The sequence below is a fragment of the Balaenoptera physalus genome (genome assembly GCF_965194825.1).
Source record: "Balaenoptera physalus genome assembly, chromosome: 20".
NCBI classification, from domain to species: domain Eukaryota; kingdom Metazoa; phylum Chordata; class Mammalia; order Artiodactyla; family Balaenopteridae; genus Balaenoptera; species Balaenoptera physalus.
The window spans coordinates 19,215,976-19,240,103 of record NC_138901.1 but is presented as its reverse complement, the minus strand read 5'-3'; the positions used below and the strand labels follow the sequence as shown (position 1 = coordinate 19,240,103).

General features: G+C 36.5%; 1 protein-coding gene across 1 annotated transcript in view; it reads left to right on the top strand.

Annotated features, from left to right (window-relative positions):
- IKZF3 (IKAROS family zinc finger 3) overlaps window positions 1-24,128 on the top strand; it is an 89,389-nt gene that overhangs the window by 4,941 nt on the left and 60,320 nt on the right. The window contains exons 2-3 of the mRNA XM_082442404.1: window positions 19,728-19,781; window positions 22,167-22,268. Of these exons, the coding sequence (XP_082298530.1) occupies window positions 19,728-19,781; window positions 22,167-22,268 (156 nt within the window). The remainder of the gene's footprint in view (window positions 1-19,727; window positions 19,782-22,166; window positions 22,269-24,128) is intronic.

Below are 24,128 nucleotides of genomic sequence, written 5' to 3'. Positions count from 1 at the left end.
AACTGAAAAATTTGCACTTTGACTATTTGAAAAAATGGTTTATGACGTGTAATTTTTAACATGTAAAGATTTCATTGGCCAAGAACAGGAAAAAAATTAGGTTGCTGTACACTATGAAAAAATAATTTTAAAAATTCTCATGCTTTAATTATTACAAATGAATTGCTGAATTTGTTTTTGTGAAGTTATAGATCAATACTTTAACACTATTTTTTCCTAGTCTTAATCATTTCACTTCTCAAGAATAACATACAAAATACTGTAAGACAGTGGAAACTGGAATGTTTCTCTGTAAATGTTAATACTTCCGAATTCATTTATTTAATGTGAAATAAAGAAATTATTAACTAAATAGCATAATTTAAGATATTAAAGCCCTAACAAAGGCTTTTAGATAAGTCTGAATAAGAAGGGAGTGAAAACTTGTGTAGAATTTGATTTGGAATGAACAGACTATAAATGGAAAGAGGTAGAATATAGAATTGGATCAGTGATAAGTTGTGAGTTTAGATGAGTAGATTATATTCATAGGTCCATACAGATAGATGTTATATGGTATGCTTAATGCAAAAACTTCAACACTTAAATCAAAAAATAAAATTAACAAAAAGGTTAGTGATGTGAATTTGGCTATTCTAAAATCAGGTCCTTGAGGACCAGAGTATTTGATGTAGCAAAATATCTGGTTCATTATAACCACCCAAGATTGGCTAATCTGGCTCATGTATTTGATATTTAAATAAAGTACTTTCATATTATCTTGATATTTTGGTCTCAATCTAGAATTTGACCTATGGTGTATACCTCTCATTTCCTGGCAATATAAGCAAGTAGAGTACTTTATGGAATACTTTTATTTTCTGCCTAATTTGGGGGTCAAATTAATATGCTATAGTTTATTGTGAAATGTGAGGCTATATAGTCAGTCATTCCTTCAGCATATAAAATCTTTTTTAAAAATTCATTCATTTTTTTCATTCATTACCAGACATTTATTGAGAGTTTCTATGTGTGAAGATGTCAGATGAAATAAGCTTTTGAAATAGAAAGCTTGTCATGTAAAAATGAAAAGACTTAATGCATATAATAAATCAAAAACTATAATTTTTTTCTTTTCTCACAATTTGTGATCCTAAATATTTTTTATCCAGAGATTCTTTATGTTACTAAATTTTGTTATTTGTGCTGTAATAATATCCCTTCTGTCTGATATGGTTGAGAAATGGGTGGTTCACAAATAATGAATTTTACAGGTATTGGCATATTTCTCATTTAATATATGACCTTTTATTTCAACAATATTGGATAGAAATCTTTCTAAGAGTATTTATTACACAGACCCCTGCTTTATAAACAAGGTCCACAAGAGAAAACTTTATCTTGGTGACCCAGGCTCACTGTTTTGACCATCAGGTAATGTATTGTTCTATAGTATTTTCTCACGGGGTTTTGAACTGTGTAGAGCTGAATGCCCCTACACTAAATATTCCCAGGTTATTGTGTAACTTTTGTTTCCTTCTTGATGTCAGCTTCTCACCACATGGCTTTCGTGGTAGCCATTTTTCACTTCTGGGTTTCTTTCTATGCTCTGGATGGTTGGGATTTACAGATATATAGCCTCCAGATGGTGGAGTTTACTAGCCCTGTATTATGAACATGTGAAGGTTGAAATGGTAACATTCAAAGGAACAAAAGCCACAGAAAGGCCATGGGGTCCAGGTAGAACACAATTTTAGAAAATTCCCGTTTGTGCTTCCTATAATCCAATATGCTTTTTCACACTTCCATGTCTTTGCTAAAAATTTCACCCCATTCTTTACCTAGTTATGCCTACTCATCTTTCGAGACTCTTTTGAGGCATTATCACTGTGAAGGACCTCCTCATGACTTTCCCTGGTGGTCATTTTTTTGAAAAGTGGTCACCACTTTTCCTGGTGGTCATTCTACTCAGTCCCATCACCTCCCTCCAGCTAGGCTAAGGACCTTTCCTTACTGTGCATACTTCTGCCAGTTGTATTGAAATTATTTATTGATTTAAGTGTTTATTCCCCCACTGGTCTTTAAGCTTCTGAGGGCAGAAACTCTGTCTTATTTTTGTATGCTCAGTGCTAAGAACAGTTTCTGGTTCATAAAAGACCTTCAGAGTTTGTTGCATTCAGTTTTTAAAATGGTGCTGAAAAGTAATTTTCATTATGTTTATTGTGATGCCTTTTATTTAATTAATTTTTGTGAGTAAGGGATTGGTGCTAGCAATTCTTTGTTAGAACTCAGAAAAATTTTAAAGTACTTAAGTGGTATAACAGAAAGAGAAAACTTAGAAAAAAAATGTTACTGGTTTTTAGGCTAGAATATCACTTAATGCTAAACCTTATCTTTACATCAGCAGATTTCAGGATCACATATTAGTCCATTAAAATATGGATCAAATATGAGGGGAAATTTGCTTTCTCCATCAGTAAGATATATAGATGGTGCTATAAAATTAGCATACATCTTTCCAGTGATGCCTTTTTTAATACATTGTTATAAGCTTGTCATCAATGTATAAATGTATATATTTACACTTACTTAGGACTAAAAGATTATTGGTAGATCTTTTACCAGACACCCAATATTAATAGGCTGCTGATTCAAGCTGTAGTTCTAGACCACGTATGAGAAGAGCTGAGTGATTAACACAGAAACCGGCCTGTAGTAAGTGCCCAAGAAATGCTTTTTGGGTGTGCTAAATATTCATTAATTATTGTGAAAAGAGACTCTAAACATCACAAGGACATAGAGTATACTCTGCTATCAAGCTTTTGAAAAATACAACTCTCTCATTAACTGGTACATTCATAGTAATTAGAAATCATAAGGATGACCCTAAGGCCTTTTGAATCACTTTTTTCAAAAGATGAAATGATGAAACAATAATCATATTTCTATTATATGTGGATTATTTGAAAAGTGAGCTACATATAACTCTATTAATTATTATTGCTATATAGTCTATCAAAATATTTTAATCCCCAGTGATCCTGAATGAGATCATTTTTTCAGCCTTAATTGAAATCTGCTTTTTGCATCCAAAATTAAAGTTCTTAGAGTCCAGAGTGGTGTAGGGTAAATAGAAATAATTTGGAGTTGATACCATGTTATATTGGATATGTGTCTCATCTAGGAGATATAAAAAACTAAGTGTTTAATAAGGGATATGAAACAGAATAAAAGCATTTTTGGAGCAGTACTTTTTACTCATTGTCAAAAATTCAAAATCAGCTTGCCTCCTGACTTATATCAATGGAATTGGCAACATATCACAAATTGTATTTATTAACAAGTGTTCTTAGAGATAACGTTTTTGGCACATCAGGTTATTTGTAGGTTTATAAAAGAAACTTTTTTTAAATAAGAGAAATGGAAAACATTTCAGTAGCATCACTGATGAAACAGCGCATAACAGTATTTTCTACTCTTAACTCTTAATTATCTAAGGATTATTTATCTAGGTGTCTTGCTTATTTTGGTCATTAGTACACCTGTAGCCCCGTCTAGACTGTCAAGTTCCAAAGTGTAAGGATCTTTTTATCACCAGTGATAACTAGTACCCAGCCTGGTCCGTAGCACATAGTAGGACTGTAGTCATATTTATTGAATAAATTAATGAATGAGTTGCCTGCGTGTTTGGTCATTTGACTATTTATTTGTTCAGCTTTTATGGTAAAGATAGTGAAGAAAATAGTGACATGGAAACTAGTTAATTTTGCTGGTTAATTCATCAGAGGTGCTGTTAAAGGTTTGATAGAAGAGTTTGGAATGTTGGCTAAATCCCACAGGATGAACACTATTATCTTTTTCTAATCCAATATTGGCTCTACTCTGGGCAAAATAATGTAGTGAAATCTAACTTTTGGGTTTGTTTAAAAATTTTGCTACATTCTTTGCAGTGTTTCAGTGAAGCACTTCAATTCCCATAGTAAACTATTTCTTCACAACAAATGTGTTGCTTCTTAAAGTTGAGAATAACGTATTTTACTTAATTTGAGTTCTGTATCACAGCACTATCAGTTTATTTGCAAAGTATTATCTATTTGAGAGACTATTGACATATCAGAATATTTGGCACATCTGAACAATTTTACAAGAGCAAGTATGCACAGGAAAAAAAATACCAGTGCAGAACCACAATCTTACTCATGACACACTTAATAAATTTTTAGTATTTTCAAAGGGTTGGTTAAAAAGTTTTATTTTTAGGTCAGAATATAAATTTTTATATGGATAATCCTCAGTGCATTAATATTTGGTAAATGATATGCATGAAAGTCAAATGAAGTTTAAATCAAGCCTCTGATGTACATTTGTGGTGCTATCTACACTGTATACAAGCATATAATCAACTATTAATGAGCATTAACAAATGGTTCTTTAATTACAGAAATAAAGGCAGATGATGGGAAAAATGATTAGTTGTTAAATATTAGAAAAATTAGTTTTTCAGACTGTAGCTATTATATTTTACATCAGCTATGATACAACTCCACGTCTATAAAAAATATTTATAGGTTGGTGAGCATGATCTTTTTTTCTGGTCCACAGAGTCTATTTTTTTCCTGTGCATATTTGCTCATGTAAAATTATTTAGGTAAGAATATCACTGGAGAGACCACTGCTAGGTCTACCTACCTGTTGACCCTTTCCTTCCTTTGCCACAGATCAGTACCTGGCAGCCTTTTAGGAAGCTGTTCCTCATTCTAGGTTGGAATCTCTCTTTTCTGAAACTTAATAATATTTTATGTCATCTAATGACTGCTAGAACCTAACTGCATTTTATGTACAAACATAAAGTATTCTTGCATGGTTTTAATACAATCTAAATTGTTTAAGAATGCAACTACTATATAAATTAAGAGAAGATGATTCTTTCTTTAGTTCGGAGCCAAGACTTTTGCCATTATTGATGCCGCCTGTATCTTGCATTTTTTGTCTCTTGCATTCATGATGATTCTATAAACACATCTGACCACCTTCTTATTATGTCTTCTAGAATAATTGTGCTGGTACATTTACATATTAAAATACAGATTATTTTATTATCATTTATTTCGCCTTTATGTTACTGTTAGGGCTTTATTTTTAGACAACTTGGATATGTGGATAGGTTATATTTAACTTACGATAGTAAAGAGGTATTATATTTTTTCTAAAAGAGGGGGCACTTGGTCTTGGTAAGGCTGAGAACCACTCTAAGTTTATTATACTACGAGAGACCAGCCACAGTCTGAATAAGATGATGTGTACGAAAATCACCTTTCATCTACTAGACACGAAGTTAGGGTCTGTTTAATTCATAAATCATTTACAAGGATCCTTTAGACCCTTGCTAATCTGTAAGTATGGTCTATGGACCAGCAACATTGGCAACATCTGGAACATGTTACAAATGCAGAATCTCAGGCCAGACTTGCTGAATCAGAATCTGCATTTTAACAAGATTCCTAGGGCATTCTTGTGCACACTAAAGTCTGATAGGCATTGCCCGCAGTTTGAAAAGTATTAGTGAAACTTATTATCACTCTCATAGCACATGTTGTATTAGTAGTGGATCATCTTTTTATATGTATTTAGAATATTTTTTTTATTGTTTAAATGCTGGTTTTAAAAGATAGCTGAGCAATGAAAGTTTTAGAACATTCAATTTTGACTTACCTTGTAATACAACATTTATAACACAATATAATTCAAAAGCCAGAAATCTTTATTCATTCATTCCTCATTCAAAAATATTTATTGAATGCCTGTTATGTGTCATGTATGCAAAATATTGGCAATACAATGGTGAACAAGAGAGCAGTGCTTTTGCCCTCATGGAATTTACAGTCAGATGAAGAAGATAGCTTCCCAAACAAATAAATCCCCAATGAAATAATTAAAATTATTTGACGTGCTATGAAGGAAAGTGCTAAAATGGAGAATAATGATCGGGGCAGGGTTGGTGAACCTCTCCTCTGAATAAAAGGTCTGGCTAGAGATAGAAATTTGGTTATCCTCAGCCCATAGATGATATTTAGGGCCATGGGAATGATTAGGATCACCTAAAGAGAGAATGTATTGTGAGAAGGGGGCTCGGGTTTGAGCCCTGAGAAGCATCTTATTTAGGTGGTCAGATAGAGGAGGAGGGGCTAGCATGAGAGGAACAGCACAGCAAGAGGGGTGAAAAACCAGCAGAGTGTGGTGTAACAGAAATTCAGGAGAGGGGAGTGTTTCATGAAGGAGTGGGTGGTTAGCTATGTTGAATGTTGCTGGAAAATCAAGTAAGGTGAGGACAAAAAGTGTGGGTTGGCTTTGGCAACATAAAACTTGCTAGTGACCTTAACAAAAGTGTTTTTTTTGTGGAGCTGTGGGGATGGAAACCAAATTGAAAGGTTAAAGTGGGAATGGGAATAGAGGAAGTAGAAACATTGTTATAGACCATTTCCCCCAGAAGTTTAGCTAGGAGGTAAAGTGGAGAAATAAGTGGGGCTGTTGCTGGAGAGAAATGTGGATGTGGATCGAGAGATTTTGTTTGTTTTTGTTTTCCAAAGATGAATGACACAAGGCTTCAGTAGTTGTGGCACGTGGGCTCAGTAGTTGTGGCATGTGGGCTCAGTAGTTGTGGCTCGTGGGCTGTAGAGCACAGGCTCAGTAGTTGTGGCGCACGGGCTTAATTACTCCGCGGCATGTGGGATCTTTCCAGACCAGGGCTCGAACCCGTGTCCCCTGCATTGGCAGGCAAATTCTTAATCACTGCGCCACCAGGGAAGTCCTGAAACAGATCTTGAAATCTCAATTCTCAGGAAAATTTGATTGAAGAATTATCTATCATTGAAAATATCTTCATATTTATTTGGTACATAACATGTAAATAAATTTCCTGTCAGAACTTTTATATGGCGCCCATTCAGTGGATGGTTGGTATAGATATAATCTATAAAGACGCTATAGAAGACTCATGAGAAACCCTTGAAATTCAGACTTTTTTTTTAAAGTGGGAAGATAATGCTATAATTGCATTTCTAAGGCTTGGGATTTTTTTTTTTTTTTTTTTTTTGGCCGCGCTGTGTGGCTTGCAGGATCTTAGTTCCCCGATCAAGGATTGAACCCTGGGCCTCAGCAGTGAATGCACCAAGTCCTAACCACTGGACTGCCAAGGAACTCCCCTGGGATTTTAGATATTTGAAAATGTTTGTGTTCAATAGATTTTTTTTAAATTAAGTAGTAACTTATACGATGAAGTATACCTTTCTTACATATATAGGTTGATTAATTTTTACCTATATATATTTTTACCTATACTCCTTCTAGGTCAAGATATGAAACATTTTACACCAGAAACTAACACAGCACTGTAAATCAACTATACATACTCCAATAAAATAAATTTTTTAAAAAGTTAGGGAACATTTGTATCACCCCAGAAGATTCCCTTGTGCCCATTTATAAAACCTCCCTTTACCCCAAGTAAAGCACTATTCAGACTTCTGTCATCATAGATCAGTTTTCCTGTTCTTGAATTCCATATAAATCATATAGTAGGTACTTTTTTGGTGTCTGACTTCTTTTGCTCAACATACCTTTGAGATCCATCCATATTGTTACATTTATTAGTAGTTCATTCTCTTTTATTATTGAATAGTATGAATATACCACAATTTGTTTATACATTGTACTGTTGATGGCCATTCGATTGTTTCCAGTGTTTGTCTATATGATGAACATTCTTATACATGTCTTTTGGTGGACATATACATTCATTTCTCTTGGATGTATATCTAGGACTAGCATTTCTGGGTCATAGGGTAGGTGTGTATTTAGCTTTGATACATACTGCCAAACAGTTTCCAAAGTGGTTAGACCCAGTTTACCCTCCCACTGGCAATGTCTGAGAGTTCTAGTTGTTCCACATCTTGTTAACACTTGCTATTGTCAGTCTTTTTACTTTTAGCCATTCTGGTGGTTTTTCATTGTTTTAATTTGTATTTTCCTGGTGAATAATGATGTTGAGTACCTTTTCGTATGTTTATTGGCTGTTTAGATATTCTCTTTCCTGAAGTGCTGTAAGTCTTCTGTACGTTTTTTTTAAAAGTTGGATTGTTTGTATTTTTCATATTGATTTTCTAGGCATTTTTAAAAATTTTTAGAAACATAGACTTTGTCAGATGTGTATTGCAAATATTTTCCCTGAGTCTGTAACATGCTTATTTATTTTCTCAATCTATTTGATAAATAGAATTCTTGCTTTTAGTGAAGACTAAGTTATCACTTTTTTTCCTTTTGGGATTAAGTGCACCTTATGTCCTGCTTAAGAAATCTTTGCCTATCAAAGGCCATGAAAATATTCTCTTGTGTTTTCCTCTAGAAATTTGATTGTTTTAAGTTTCACATTTAAGTATATTACCCACTTCAAATTGATGATTCTTGACATCATAATAAGAACATCATAACTGTTTTTGACATCAGTTGTTTTATAACAGAAACTAGGCATTTTACAGTTACAAAATGAAAATCTTACTTGGAATATGTTGGATTCAACCACTTATGCACAGTTTTTCAAAGTATCAATGACATGAAATGCCCATTCTTCCTTTTCTCTCTACATGTTCATTTGCTGGCATGTGATATCCATGGTAAAATATAAATATACTTATTTTTCTGCAACTTTAGAGTAACTGACCTTTCAAGGAAAATAACACTAGATATTGAATTTGTTCTTTTAGACCTGTGCCCCACAGTCTATTATTTCTTCACTAGAATTTAATCTAGGGAAAAAATGGAATATTTTGTAAAAAAGGGTAAGGTAGGAAGTATTGAAATGGTAACGTGGGCTGTATTTGATCCGATGTTCTTAGACAAGTAGTCTTGATGTTTCTTAACCTTTACCTTAATCCAAGGAGGAAGGGAAGGAAGTATTTCATGGCTGGAGAGACTACTCTCATTTTAAGGCATGCCCCCCTTTTTCTTTTTCTTTTTAAAATTATTTATTTATTTATTTATTTATTTATTTATTTATTTTGCCCCCCTTTTTAATATCTTCCTTTCCTCTCAATCATAGTCACTTGAGGTGTTTGAAATTAATTGGGTCTAAAATTTCTTCTAGTTCTGACTTTCTTCTAAGATTTATAATCTATATAGGAAAGCACCTTAAAACATTATTTAAATTCTTTGAAACAAAGGTGAAACTCAAGAAAGGAATCCTGCTTCTCTTCATAATGTGCCACTGACATTGTACCTTTGGACACTTACATGATTTTATATTTTTTGTCATTCTTTGTGTCTTAAATTTTGTTTGTAAAATGGGGAGAATAATAAATGCCATTGCACGTGTTTATCTTCCAGAGATGCTATGAGATAATACAAAATCTCATTTGCACTCCTGGGCTAAGTGCTTGATGCCACATTTTTGGAGGACCACAGGCAAACAAAACCGGGTTCAGAAGAAAGCTGTCACCATGGTTAGGGAACTGAGTGGTAGCATTTGCGTAATAACTTATTCTGGATGTTCCCAGAAAGCTGAACTAGGATCTGAAATGGACAGTTTAAGAAATTTAAATTTCACTACATTTAAAGAGGAACTTTTTAAACCATTAGAGTTTTTCTGAAATGGAAAGGTATAACTTCTGTGTACTTGGAAGTGTCTAAGCAGAGACTTTACAACCCAAATAGGGATATATTGGAGGAAATTCAAGTATCAAGTGGCAGGGGAAGGAGAGGTAAGGTAGTTAAGATATCTACTCCAATTCTAATATTCTAATTTCATTGGTCATAGGGATCATTTTTTTTTTTTTATTATACAGAACTGTTCTTGTGATGGTAAGATTCCAGGTATGATTGTATGTGGTAGTAATAAAGGGAACTCATGAAGGATCTTTCAGAAATAGTAGCTAACACTTCTGTGCCACATTTGTAGTCCTGAATGTGAATGTTTCAATTATGCATACATTTTTGTAGTCAGCGACTCAGTTTCCAAAGCTTTTTGTTAAAAAGTAAAAGTGGACATTTTAGATTTTAAAAAGAGGAATGGGAATAGAGGAATCAGTTTATTGTTATGAAGGTAAAGGAGAATGTCAATATTCAAAGACGGCTTTCTGGCAGCTGTCAGGCACCAGTGCTGCTGACAGCTGGCAAACTCAGTACATGATTCTTTCTGAGATTGACATTTCGGTCTTCTTTAGCATCTACACTTCCTACTGGGAAAACAGACCAGCAAGTGGAAATCTGATCTCTGAAATTAAGAGTAGAATTTTATTAGCTGGTATTCTTAATTGAATGATGATTACTTAAAGTATCAAAATAAAGACAAGTTTATAACCATTTGAATTAAAAATATGGTTGCCAATTTTGTTGCTAATGTAAATATTTGATTTTGTTGGTAGATAACTTATATTATTCACATGTGAATTTTGACAAAATCTCAATTAACCAGACTCCTGACATTTCCAAGTTTAAATTTTGTTTGTAATCTACCCCTTTTCATTTTGCAGCACATAAAATACTAGAATCTCAGAGAAAAATCTTGGTATCTTTTAAAAAGAATTCTAACTAGTGAATTTTTTAAAATAGCATCTTTGTTGAGGGAAAGAGAATCTGAAGGAATAAAAACAAATTTGTAATTGTCATCTCTCAGTAAGCATGTGATGAGGCTTGTTTTCAATTCTGGAAGAAAACAATTTGAGATTGCTAGTAAAGCTTTGAATTTATAGAGTGCTTGGGATACTACAAAAGAAATAACCTTTAACTTTTACAGTCTAATATATTTGTGAGCTATATCAGTAAGAGAATAGTTATACCTTTTACAAGATTTGTTATTTAAGAGGTAAAGTGTCAGTGGAAAACACTAATGATTTAATTAAACCAAAAATATATCAGAAGTTAGTTATTTAGTTACGGGAAGAGCAGGGGGGCAATTGATATGAAAGAGTGTTAACTAGGGTTTTCTGCTTGATTGTAATGTTGGCTTTTAAATGAGGTAAGAAAAATGATTTTATCTAATGATATCAAAAAATCCCAATGTATATGCTGAGTTTATATTTGTACACATACAGAGGTACATTTTAAAATATTTTATCTGGGTGTTTGGCGTCATGTGGGGTTTTTTTTAACCCTCTGAAAAGTCACATTAATTTTTTAATCAGTGAAATTTGTAAAATGCTTCGTATGAAAGGTGCTGCTTAGATCCTTTATCTTTTTGATTACTGCATTAATGGAAAATGCTTTTGCCTGAAATTACGATTGCAGTTTTGGAAATATTGATAGAAGATGGTCTTTGTTAAGCTGTTTCCTAGTATAATATCTTTAGAATTTTGGTTGATATTTAATTTTTATACATGGTTTGATCTACTTGTTTTTTCCTGATCCAGAGTTTTAATGTTTGTTTTAAATAAATAGCTTTGCAATGAGTGGTACCCCAAGCAGCAATGAGATATTCTAAAATCTAGAGCTGTGCTATTCAGTAGAACTTTCTACAGTGATGGAAATATTCTTTATCTGTGTTATCCAATATGAAAGCCCCTAGCTACGTGTTCTGTTGAGTACTTAAAATATGGTTGGGGTGACTTCCCCGGTGGCGCAGTGGTTAAGAATCCGCCCGCCAATGAAGGGAAGCCAGGTTTGAGCCCTGGTCCGGGAAGATCCCACATGCCACGGAGCAACTAAGCCCGTGCGCCACAACTACTGAGCCTGCGCCCTAGAGCCCGTGAGCCACAACTACTGAGCCCGTGTGCCACAACTACTGAAGCCCGCACGCCTAGAGCCCATGCTCTGCAAAAAGAGAAGCCACCACAATGAGAAGCCCACGCACTGCAACGAAGAGTTGCCCCTGCTCGCTGCAACTAGAGAAAGCCCGCACGCAGCAACGAAGACGCAACACAGCCAAAAATAAATAAATAAAAGACTTGACCTTTAAAAAAAAAAATCTTAAAGAAAAAAATGTGGTTGGGTAACTGAGAAACTAAATTTTTAATTTTTATTAACTTAAATTTAAACTCAAATTGGCACATGTAGCTAGAGGCTATTGTATTGGACACAACAGTATTAGTGCTAGTATTAATAATAGATTTAGAACAGGTCTTGGTAAACTTTTTCTGTAAAGTACCAGATAGTGAATGTTTTAGGCTTTGCAAGTCATATAGTCTCTGTTGCAAGTACTCAACTCTGCTGGTGGAATACAAAAGCAGCCATAGACAACACGTAAATGAACGGATTTGGCTGTGTTCCAATAAAACTTTATTTATTAACACTGAAATTTGAATTACATCTAATTTTCAAGTCGCATGAAACAGTATTCTTCTGATTTTTTTCAACCATTAAAAAATGTAAAAATCATTCTTAGTTCACAGGCCATACAAAAGCAGGTGAGAAGCTGTAGTTTGCAGAACCTTGACCTAGAGTGTTTATAAGTAGCAAAGATAGTGATATAAAAATTCATGTGTTAATTCAACAAATATTTATTGAGTGGCTATCACAACTGGACACTATTTTGAGAGTGGAAGATACAGCAAAATAGCAATAAAAATTATAGTCAAGGGCTTCCCTGGTGGCGCAGTGGTTAAGAATCTGCCTGCCAATGCAGGGGACACAGGTTCAAGCCCTGAGCCGGGAAGATCCCACATGCCGCGGAGCAGTTAGGCCTGTTGCGCCACAACTACTGAGCCTGCGCTCTAGAACCCACAAGCCACAACTACTGAGGCCCGTGCTCCTGGAGCCTGTGCTCCATAACAAGAGAAGCCACCGCAATGAGAAGCCTGCGCGCTGCAACGAAGAGTGGTCCCCGCTCACCGCAACTAGAAAAAGCCCGCGTGCAGCAACGAAGACCCAACACAGCCAAACACGAATAAATAAATTTATTAAAAAAAAAAAAATTATAGTCAACATCCATGTTTTCATGGAGTTTACATTCTGGTGGGGGGAGACAGATTTTAAAAATGAACAAATATATGTCAGGTGGTGAAAATGAAATTTTTTAAAAATAAATTTATTTATTTATTCATTTTTACTTTTGGCTGCCTTGAGTCTTCGTTGCTGTGGAGGGGCTTTCTCTAGGTGCAGTGAGTGGGGGCTACTCCTCACTGAAGTGCATGGGCTTCTCATTGTGGTGGCTTCTCCTGTTGTGGAGCACGGGCTCTAGGCGCGCGGGCTTCAGTAGTTGTGGCATGCAGGCTCAGTAGTTGTGGCTCATGGGCTCTAGAGTGCAGGCTCAGTAGTTGTGGTGCATGGGCTTAGTTGCTCCATGGCATGTGGGATCTTCCTTGACCAGGGCTTGAACCCGTGTCCCCTGCACTGGCAGGTGAATTCCCAACCACTGCGCCATCAGGGAAGTCCGAAAATGAAACTTTATGAAGAAAAATAAAGAGAAAAGAAAGTGCCAATGGAGGATGACATTTTATTATAGGGTAGTTAGATAAAGCTTGTTCGATAAGGTGACTTTTGAGCACACACCTGAATGAAGAAAGGAAGTGGGCCACGTGGCTATCTAGGGGAAGAACATTTTGGTCAGAGGGAAGGGTAAAAGCAAAGGTCCTGAGGCAGGAGCATGCTTTACCAATTCAAGTAATAGGAGAGATGTAGAAAATTGACAAGAATTGTATTTCAACAAAATTAACCCACTTTGAAATTCTTCCATCATTTGCATCAGATATGTATAAGTATCAGTAAAGGGAACTATATTTCTATCAAAAGCAATATAGGGACCTTTCCTTCTTAGCTTTCTAGAGCATTCTTTTTGGAAAATAGTTTAAAACTATGTTGATTGCCAACACATTAAAAAGACCCCAGTAGACCCCATCATGGAAACTTTTTGAAGTCTTTTTTGGACTGAAGTATGAAGGAATTACAAAATGATCCATTAAAAACTATAAAGCTTTTGCTGCACTTTTAGAAATATTTAACAGGTTTCTGGTCTTCAGATGGGAATTCCTTTACCATCTATTCACTACTGGACTTCATATGTTTATAAAGACCTTTGAGTTCAAGGGGGAAAATGCACTTCAATCTATTTTGTCCTTGTCTTTTAAGTATTTTTTAGCACCTAAGAAGAACATCCATGTAGCCTGATTATAGATGGCTTTAATGTCTCCTTCAAGTTCTGAATACTCAGATAGTCAAATCTTTTTCTCTTGGAAACTGTACTCAGTTCCTTCTGGTGTTATTTACAGCACACAAAGGCTGCTTGAAAAAATATTGAGAGATATTTAAATGTCACTGTCAGAGAGTTTAAAAGGTTCAGGGGACCAGGACCTTTTTCCTTTAGGTCACCAAATCAAAAGCCATCTTGCTCTGTAGTAACTAAAAGGTGTTTTCACATGAAGGTTGTTCATGTGAAACTTTTGAGCTAGTTTTCTTTCTTTTTTTTTCCTGTTCAGAATCCCTTTAGTGTGCAGTTAAAAGTTTCACAGTTAGCTTTAAAAAAAAAAAAAAAAAAAAACTTAAAAAAACCCACTATCAAACTTACAGCAAAGTTGCAATACTGTACAAAAAACTATTTTTTTCCGGAAATTTTGAGAGTAAGTTGCTGACATGAAGCTCTATCACCCTTGAATACTTCAGTGTGTGTTCTACCTTCTCCTACATAACCACAAAACAACCATCAAAATCAGGAAATTAACATTGATCTATGACTACCATTTTTTAAAATATTTGTTTATTTATTTGGCTGTGCCGGGTCTTAGTTGCGGAGTGGGGGATCTTCGTTGCTGGGTGCGGTATCTTTTAGTTGTGGCATGTGAAATCTTAGCTGCGGCATGTGGGATCTAGTTCCCTGACCAGGGACTGAACCTGGGCCCCCTGCACTGGGAGCACAGAGTCTTAGCCGTTGGACTACCAGGGAAGTCCCCATGACTACCATTTAATCCTCAGACCCCATTCAGATTTCTCCAGTTGCTTCTATAACGTCCTTTACTTCAGAAGGATTCAGCTCAGAATCATGCATTGCATTTAGTTGTCACGTCTCTTCACTCTCCGTCTGGAATAGTTTCTCAGTCTGTCAGGACCTTGACACTTTTGAGGATTACAAGCCAGTTATTTTGTAAATTACCCTCAGTTAGTTTGTTTTCTCACGTTTAGATTCATGTTGTGCATATTTGACAGGAATATCACAGAAGTGATGCTGTGTTTTTTTTATATATATAAATTTATTTATTTATTTTAGGCTGCGTGACGGCTTCGTTGCGGCGAGCGGGGGCAACTCTTCGTTGCGGTGCGCGGGCTTCTCAGTGCGGTAGCTTTTCTTGTTGCAGAGCATGGGCTCTAGGCATGGGGGCTTCAGTAGCTGTGGCACGCGGGCTCAGTAGTTGTGGCTCGTGGGCTGTAGAGCGCAGGCTAAGTAGTTGTGGCGCACGGGCTTAGTTGCTCCGCGGCATGTGAGATCTTCCCGGACCAGGGCTTGAACCCGTGTCCCCTGCATTGGCAGGCAGATTCTTAACCACTGTGCTACCAGGGAAGTCCAATGCTGTGTTCTTTTCATTATCAGTGGACACATAATTTTCATTTATCCCATTACTGATGATGATCACTTTGCTCAGTTACAGTAGTGTCTACAGGGCTCTCCACTATATAGTTTCTCTTTTCGTGTTTGTAATAATAAGTATTTTGAGGAGAAGCACTTTGAATCTATATAAATATTCCATTTGTTACTAGACTTTTAATTTATTAACTTTCTTATTAATGTCAACATGGACTCATGAATTTCTGTTTTTTTTCAATGAGTTATAATCTAGTACTATCATAATAATTTTGATGCTCCCTTGTCTCTGATTTGGCCAGTGGAAACCCCTTCAAAGTGATTTCTATATCCTTTTAACATATCCTCTTCGTTCTGTGAGCACTTCCTTGCTTTCTGGCGCAACAAAATGTTCCAGTCTCACCTGTACTTTCCCTGCCCCAGCCTTGGAGTCAGCCATTTTTCCAAGGAATCTGGTTCCTTTAAGTGGAGAATGATATTTAGAAGTTAATATCTATATGCTAGGAGCTGTTGTGGTGTCACTGCTCCCAGGTGCTCCCAGTGGACAGGGCTAGAGACTGTGTGTATGTATGCCATACATATACACACATGTACATTTATATTTTGTATCAATTCATATGCAGTAGAAGCCATATGTTCCTGCCAATACTTGCATTTCCAATATAGGACACAGGTTTCCATATTTGTAACTCCCTTCTCTGACAGAGAAAAACCTGGGTCTCATTATCCTTTATTATATTTTTCTTATTTGATCAATCCTCCTTTATATAACCAGTCATCCATTGCCACTGCCATCTCCTCTTCAGTGAAGATGCTTTCCTTGCCTCATTTGGGTTCTGACATGCTGTACTACAGCCACTGATCTATGTGGACACCCTTTTCAGCTGTTGGTGTCTGACATCCCAGTGCAAGGCTGCATCTAATATGTGGATGCCCTCTTCACCCCACTCAAGTTTGGACACTTTGCACTGGACCACACCCATGCACAGAAACTCTCCTCACTCCATTTGGGCTCCTTGGCGCCAGCCCCCACTGTCCCTGTGCAGCTACCTTGCTCACCCTGTTTACTCTCTGAAACCAGACCACCCCCCAGGCATAGATGTCCTCTTCACTATGCTCAGGCTCTGACTCTTCATGCTAGGCCATCACTTACTTGGATATCCTCTTCATGCCTCTCAGACTGTAACACTCCAGGCCACATAATTCTCCTGCCCTTCTTATCCGTCTCAGGCTCTGACTTTCCATGCTGTCTCCCCTTCATATAGAATCCCTCCTCATTTCATTCTGAATGCCCACCACACACAGGCACACTCTTCATGCTGGTTGGTCTCCAGCAGCCTGCCTGGCCTGTCCCCATTCCTTGTATGGATGTTTCTTTCACCCATCTTGGGTTTTGACCCCACATAGCAGGCTGCCCCTTTGCTTATTTTAAAAATATTTGCATTGGGCTTCCCTGGCGGCGCAGTGGTTGAGAATCTGCCTGCCAATGCAGGGGACACGGGTTCCAGCCCTGGTCTGGGAAGATCCCACATGCTGCGGAGCAACTAGGCCCGTGAGCCACAATTACTGAGCCTGCGTGCCTGGAGCCTGTGCTCTGCAACAAGAGAGGCCACGATAATGAGAGGCCCGCGCACCACGATGAAGAGTGGCCCCCACTTGCCGCAACTAGAGAAAGCCCTCGCACAGAAACGAAGACCCAACACAGCCGTAAATAAATAAATAAATAAATAAATAAATAATTTAAAAAATTTGTATTTTCCCTACCCTTATGCTTTGCTGCTAACATCTAATGGGTGGTGTGTTAAACTTTTAAAATTAGGATAGAATGTAAGTACAGTGACTATATTTTTCAAAACAATAATTGGAATATGTCTGAAATATAGTATAGAATATTTGAAATCAGTGCCATCCGGAGCAGTTTTGGGTATATGGTCACCATTAAAATAAAGAACAGGGACTTCCCTGATAGTCCAGAGGTTAAGACTCCATGCTCCCAATGCAGGGAGCCCAGGTTCGATCCCTGGTCAGGGAACTAAATCCCGCATGCTGCAATTAAGAGCCCACATGCCGCAACCAAAGATTCCGCATGCCACAACTAAAGATCCTGCACGCGGCAACAAAGATCCTGCATGCCACAACTAAAGACCTGGTGCAGCCAAATAAATAAATAAATAAATATTTAAAAAAAAAAAAAAAAAAGAACAAAGGAGAGTTTCAATTTCTTTCTTTCTTTTTTTTTTTTTGGCTGCACTGGGCTCAGTAGTTGCGGTGCATGGGCTCAGTTGCCCTGTGGCATGTGGGATCTTAGTTCCCTGACCAGGGATCAAACCCATATCCCCTGCATTGGAAGGCATATTCTTAACCACTGAAGCACCAGGGAAGTCCCGAGAGTTTCCATTTCTAGTAATAGAAGAGTACCTCCTATTGAACCAAACTTCCAACAGATAACAATTATAGGTTCTGGACAAAATATGAAAAAAATCTGATACCTGTTACCAACTTGTTTTTATGGCTTTTTTGCCCAAGGGCAGGCCCCAGTTTTAGCATCAGGGTGACCAAAACTTGAGTAGATAATCCACAGTTTTACTAGCTTAAAAAACGATAGCAATCACAACAGTTGGGGGGCAAAGGGGGAAATCCTAGAATGGAGAGGGCAGAGAGGGCTTTTTGTGTATAAATTCTCTGGCTGGACCAAATCTTTAGCTAATCCTTGAACTACACATGTATGGGTCATACCCTGAGCAATCCATCAGAGGTGAAAGTAACTGAATAGAGATTTACACTTCTGCAAGAGTGACCAACTTATCCCAGGTTCCCTGAGGCTGTGAAAGTTCTGTGGTCTGGGAAAATCCTCAATCCCAAGTATACCGGGACAATTGGTTATGCTAGCTGCTGCCCACCACAGATGAAACAGAATTTGAGTTTAACTACATGCTTTAAAAAGTAAAATAAACAAAGAAAAGATCTACATGCTTCAAAGGAACATAACAGACTCCAGAAATTCTGTAATATCTTTATAATGTCCAGGGTACAATCCAAAATTTTTAGGTTATAGGAAGAAACAAGAAAATGTGACCCATACTCAAGAGAAAAGGAAACCAAAGGTGACTGAGCCCAAAGTGACATAGGTATTGGACAAGGATCTTAAACAAGTATAATAATTATACTCAAAGATGCAAAGGAAAATATGCTTGTAATGAATTAACAAATAGGAAATCTAGCAGAGACTAGAAAAAAGAACAAAATGGAAATTCTAGAACTAAAAATTACAATATCTGAAATAGAAAACTCACTGGATAGGCTTGACAGCACATTAAGATGAGAGAAGAAAGAGAAAGTGAACTTGAAGATTTATCAATGAAAATATTCAATCTGAGCAACAGAGGAAAGAACTTTGGGGGGGAAAAGAATAGAACCTCAGGGAACTGTGGGAAAATATGAAAAAGTCTAACATACATGTAAATGAAGTCCTAGAAGAAAAGGGGCAAGAGAATGGAGGAGAAAAAGTATTTGAAGAAATAATGGCTGAAAATTTCTCAGGTTTGCTGAAAAACATAATTTTACACATAAAAATTTCGGTGGACCCAAGTGGGATAAATGCAGATAAAACCACACCTAGACATATCATAGTCAAACTGCTAAAAACCAAAAGTCAGGAGAAAATCTTGAAAGCATTCAGAGAAAAAGAATACATATATATAGGAAGACAACAATACAAAATATCACTGACTTCTCATCAGAAACAGCAGAGGATAGAAGATAGTGGAATGCCATCTTTAAAGTGCCAGAAGAAAACTGTCAACCCATAATTCTATGTCAAGTAAAAACAACCTTTAAAATTGAAGGCAAAATAAAGATATTTCCAAATAAATGAAAACTAAGAAAAGTTGTCATTCACACAGCTGCCCTACTAGAAATGCTAAAGGAAGCTCTTTAGACTGAAGAGAGACAATACCAGATAGGAACTCAGGTCTTTATGAAAAAATGAAAAGCACCAGAAATGGTAAGTATGTGGGTAAATACAAAGTACTAATTTGTTCCTCTTAATCTCTTTAAAGTATAATTGCTTCATGGATTCCTTTTATTCTCCTTGAGGCATATTTTAGGGAGGATAAAGAGAAAGAATAGTCCTGCTCTGAAGAGGAAATCAGCAACTAAATCTTCCAAAATAGTATCCTTATTAAATTTAGAGTGCTCAAATCTGAAAAAATTTACTGTAAGTAGCTAATATTTGTAATCCTTTTCTTTTCAGATATAAAACCAAACGTGGAACTGAAAAGCACTCAAGAGCAGTCTGTGCCCACAGGTAACATCAGGTCTTTCCACTCTAAAAATACACCTTTACTGAATAGACCAAAGGAAGAGGAATATTCTGATTGCAATAAAAATGCTATGGAAATGTGTTGGGGAAAAAATGTGGTTTTCTCTTCCTGATACAAAAATAACATATCCATTTAGATCATATAAGTTCTTTGGCATCACAGAGCCAAACCATCTACCTAACGTTAATCACTGGTTTTTTATTTTCTTTTCAAATCTTTTCAACTGATTGGTTTGAATAAAGACAGTTTTTGTTGAATAATATAGTAGCTTATATTTGAACAACTTGTGCTTTTCACTCAGGAACAGTGGTCAGCAAACTTTTTGTAAAGGGCCGGAGAGTAAATATTTTAGACTTTGTGGGCCATATATGGTCTCTGTTGCATATTCCTCTTTATGTTTTTTACAATCCTTTAAAACTGTAAAAACCATTCCTACCTCCTGGGTCCATACAAAAACAGACCATGGCTAGATTTGGCCTCAGGCCACAGTTTGCTGACTCCTGCTCCAGAATAAACTATAAACATTTAAAATAATCTATTTCCTAAAAATAACTTCTGTGTTTTCTCCATTGATTAACTCACTTTGTTTGAAACAAAGCTTTTGCTACATTACAAAATTTACCACTTAAGTGCCTTGTTATATTACTGTGAGTTGTAACCTTATGTTTTTTGGTTTTTGACTTTTTAAAATTTATTTATTTGTTTATTTATTTTTGGCTGCATTGGGTCTTTGTTGCTGCGCGCGGGCTTTCTCTAGTTGCGGCGAGCCGGGGCTACTCTTCGTTGTGGTGTGCGGGCTTCTCATTGTGGTGGCTTCTCTTGTTGTGGAGCACGGGCTCTAGGCACGCGGGCTCGGTAGTTGTGGCATGTGGGCTCAGTAGTTGTGGCTTGCAGGCTCTAGAGCACAGGCTCAGTAGTTGTGGCGCATAGGCTTAGTTGTTCTGTGGCATGTGGGATCTTCCAGGACCAGGGCTTGAACCCGTGTCCCTTGCATTGGCAGGCGGGTTCTTAACCACTGCACCACCAGGGAAGCCCTAACCTTATGTTTTAATTGAACCTGTACCTCATATTAGTTGTTCAGGCATGCACTTTATGTCCATTATTTCAGGCTTGAGAAAAGTAAACTATTTAGAGTCTTACTGTCTAAGAGTATATGTTATAATATGCAGAAAAGAGAAACTTTACCTATAAATCAAAACCTGAGTCCATGATGACCACATTTTCAGGACCTCTTAGTCATGGATTTTATGTAATATGTTTCCATTTTACTCCTACATGCCAGTAAAATGTCCTGCTCCATGTGTTCAGTCATGCCTGCAGCTGAAAGGAAGCCCCTGCAGTTTCTAATCACCTCTCTTATTTCAGCCCCTCCTTAGTGCCACAGGATTCAGTGTCTTTATTTGTTGCATGTAATAGATTCTTGGCAAATATTTTATTGAAAATTGGGAAGGAGTTTGATAGCAAGCAGGTATCTTTTCTGTTCATTTCTTTTGTTATCATCTTTTTGTTAAGCTACCATGCTTATATGTGAAATAATTCCAGCTACGTCATGCCTTCTTCCTTACTTCTAATATTATCAATATTTATTGTACAAAATTATATTTTTGTTAAACTTGATTTTTGTTAAGTTTGCTGTTTATTTAACCATGCTTTTATTATGTCTACTGCCTTTTACTTAGGAACTCCCATAACACTTTTTTTTCCCCTTAATCTCGTGTCTGAGTCTACATTATAGGCCTGAGTCTTGCATTATAGTTGTGCGTTTGTTTTATCCACATCTGTAAAGTATAAGCTCCTTGAAGACAGGAATTATAACCTATTCATATCTGTAGCCTTGTCAACATTTAGTAAATGTTTGATGAAATAAAGGAATTTGGGAGCCAATATGCTTTCCACAGAATCACATTTATAATGTGAACAGAAAGGGAAAATAGGATTTGGTACAGAAGCTTACAGGCTTCCTCTCAGGAAAGCATCTTTCTCAAATTGAGTTATGCCCATAGTTTCAGACTCAGTATTTCTCATCAATATATGTTAATATTTCTTGGTCTTAACTAGCAATAGCATCCTACTGAATATTCTGAGATATACCAAAGGAGAGAGAATTTCAATCCAAAGGAACTTGAGTGCATTTTAACTCAGGTGAAAGAAATAGTCAAGAAAATGATGTCTAATGGAAAGGCACATGAACCCTGGGCATCTTTCTAAACCTCAAGAGTTTTCACATATATCTTTCTTGGGTGTATGTGAAAGCGATATCGTCTATCACTAAGGGATTGGGTGAAGCTAAAATAGGAGTCTTACTTAATACATGTTTATAAAAATCCTTAAAAGTTGACTGCATAGTTAAAATTCTTCTTATCTCCTAGAAGGTTCGGTGCTTTTGCATGACTACGATTTAACCAAACCTCATGAAACAGAAAATGTGGATGGTACAGAAGGCCCAGCCAATCAAGATGAAGACATAGGAGGTGAGCCGTAGTGTATAGACCAGAAACTAAAGATATCGTTCAGGCTCAACATGGAGAAGAAATCAGGAAATCTCCAAGGAAAACTTGCATTTGTGGGTTGAGTTGGAAGGAATTCAGTTTTGTTCACTTTACAAATATTTACATTTAATAATTTGCTACAGGATGTCAGCAAATTTTGAGAATTTAAGGTGCTTATTCAGTGTTCAAGTTATACTAACTTCTTTTTTTTAATTTTTTAAAATTAATTTTTATTGGAGTTAGTTGATTTACAATGTTGTGTTAGTTTCTGCTGTACGGCAAAGTGAATCAGTTATACATATACATATATCCACTCTTTTTTAGATTCTTTTCCCATCTAGGTCATTACAGATTACTGAGTAGAGTTCCCTGTGCTATACAGTAGCCTCTTATTATCTATTTTATATATAGTAGTGTGTATATGTCAATCCCAATCTCCCAGTTTATCCCTCCCCCTCCTTCCCCCTTGGTAACCATAAGTTTGTTTTCTACATTTGTGACTCTATTTCTGTTTTGTAAATAAGTTCATTTGTACCATTCTTTTTTAGGTTCCACATGTAAGTGATATCATATGATATTTGTTTTTCTCTGTCTGACTTACTTCACTCAGTATGACAATCTCTAGGCCCATCCATGTTGCTGCAAATGGCATTATTTCATTCTTTTTTATGGCTAATATTCCATTGTATATACATACCACATCTTTTTTTTTTCCATCTTTATTGGAGTATACTTGCTGTACAATGCTGTGTTAGTTTCCGCTGCACAACAAAGTGAATCAGCTATTTGTACACATATATCCCCATATCCCCTCCCTCTTGAGCCTCCCTCCCACCCTCCCTATCCCACCCCTCTAGGTCATCACAAAGCGTCGAGCTGATCACCCTGTGCTGTGCAGCACCTTCCTACCAGCCATCCATTTTACATTTGGTAGTGCATACACGTCAATGCCACTCTCCCACTTTGTCCCAGCTTCCCCTTCCCCCACTGTGTCCTCAAGTCCATTCTCTATGTCTGCATCTCCATTCCTGCCCTACCACTAGGTTCATCAGTACCTTTTTTTTAGATTCCACATACATTCGTCAGCATATGGTATTTTTCTCTTTCTGACTTACTTCACTCTGTATGACAGACTCTAGGTCCATCCACCTCATTACAAATAACTCAATTTTGTTCTTTTATGGGTGAGTAATATTCCATTGTATATATGTGCCACATCTTCTTTATCCATTCATCTGTCGATGGACACTTAGGTCAATTCCATGTCCTGGCTATTGTAAATAGAGCTGCAATGAACATTGTGGTACATGACTCTTTTTGAATTATGGTTTTCTCTTTATATATGCCCAGGAGTGGGGTTGCTGGATCATATGGTAGCTCTATTTTTAGTTTTTTAAGGAACCACCATACTGTTCTCCATAGTGACTGTACCAATTAACATTCCCACCAACAGTGTAGGAGGGTTCCCTTTTCTCCACACCCTCTCCAGCATTTATGGTTTGTAGACTTTTTCATGATGGCCATTCTGACCAGTGTGAGGTGGTACCTCATCATAATTTTGATTTGCGTTTCTCTAATAATTAGTGATGTTGAGCATCTTTTCATGTGCTTTTTGACCATCTTTATGTCTTCTTTGGAGAAATGTCTATTTCGATCTTCTGCCCATTTTTTGATTGGGTTGTTTGTCTTTTTGGTATTGAGCTGCATGAGCTGTTTGTATATTTTGGAGATTAATCTCTTGTAGGTCGCTTCATTTGCAAATATTTTCTCCCATTCTGTGGGTTGTCTTATTGTATTTCATTTTTAAAATAATATGTTTATTTTACTCTTTTCCATTATAAA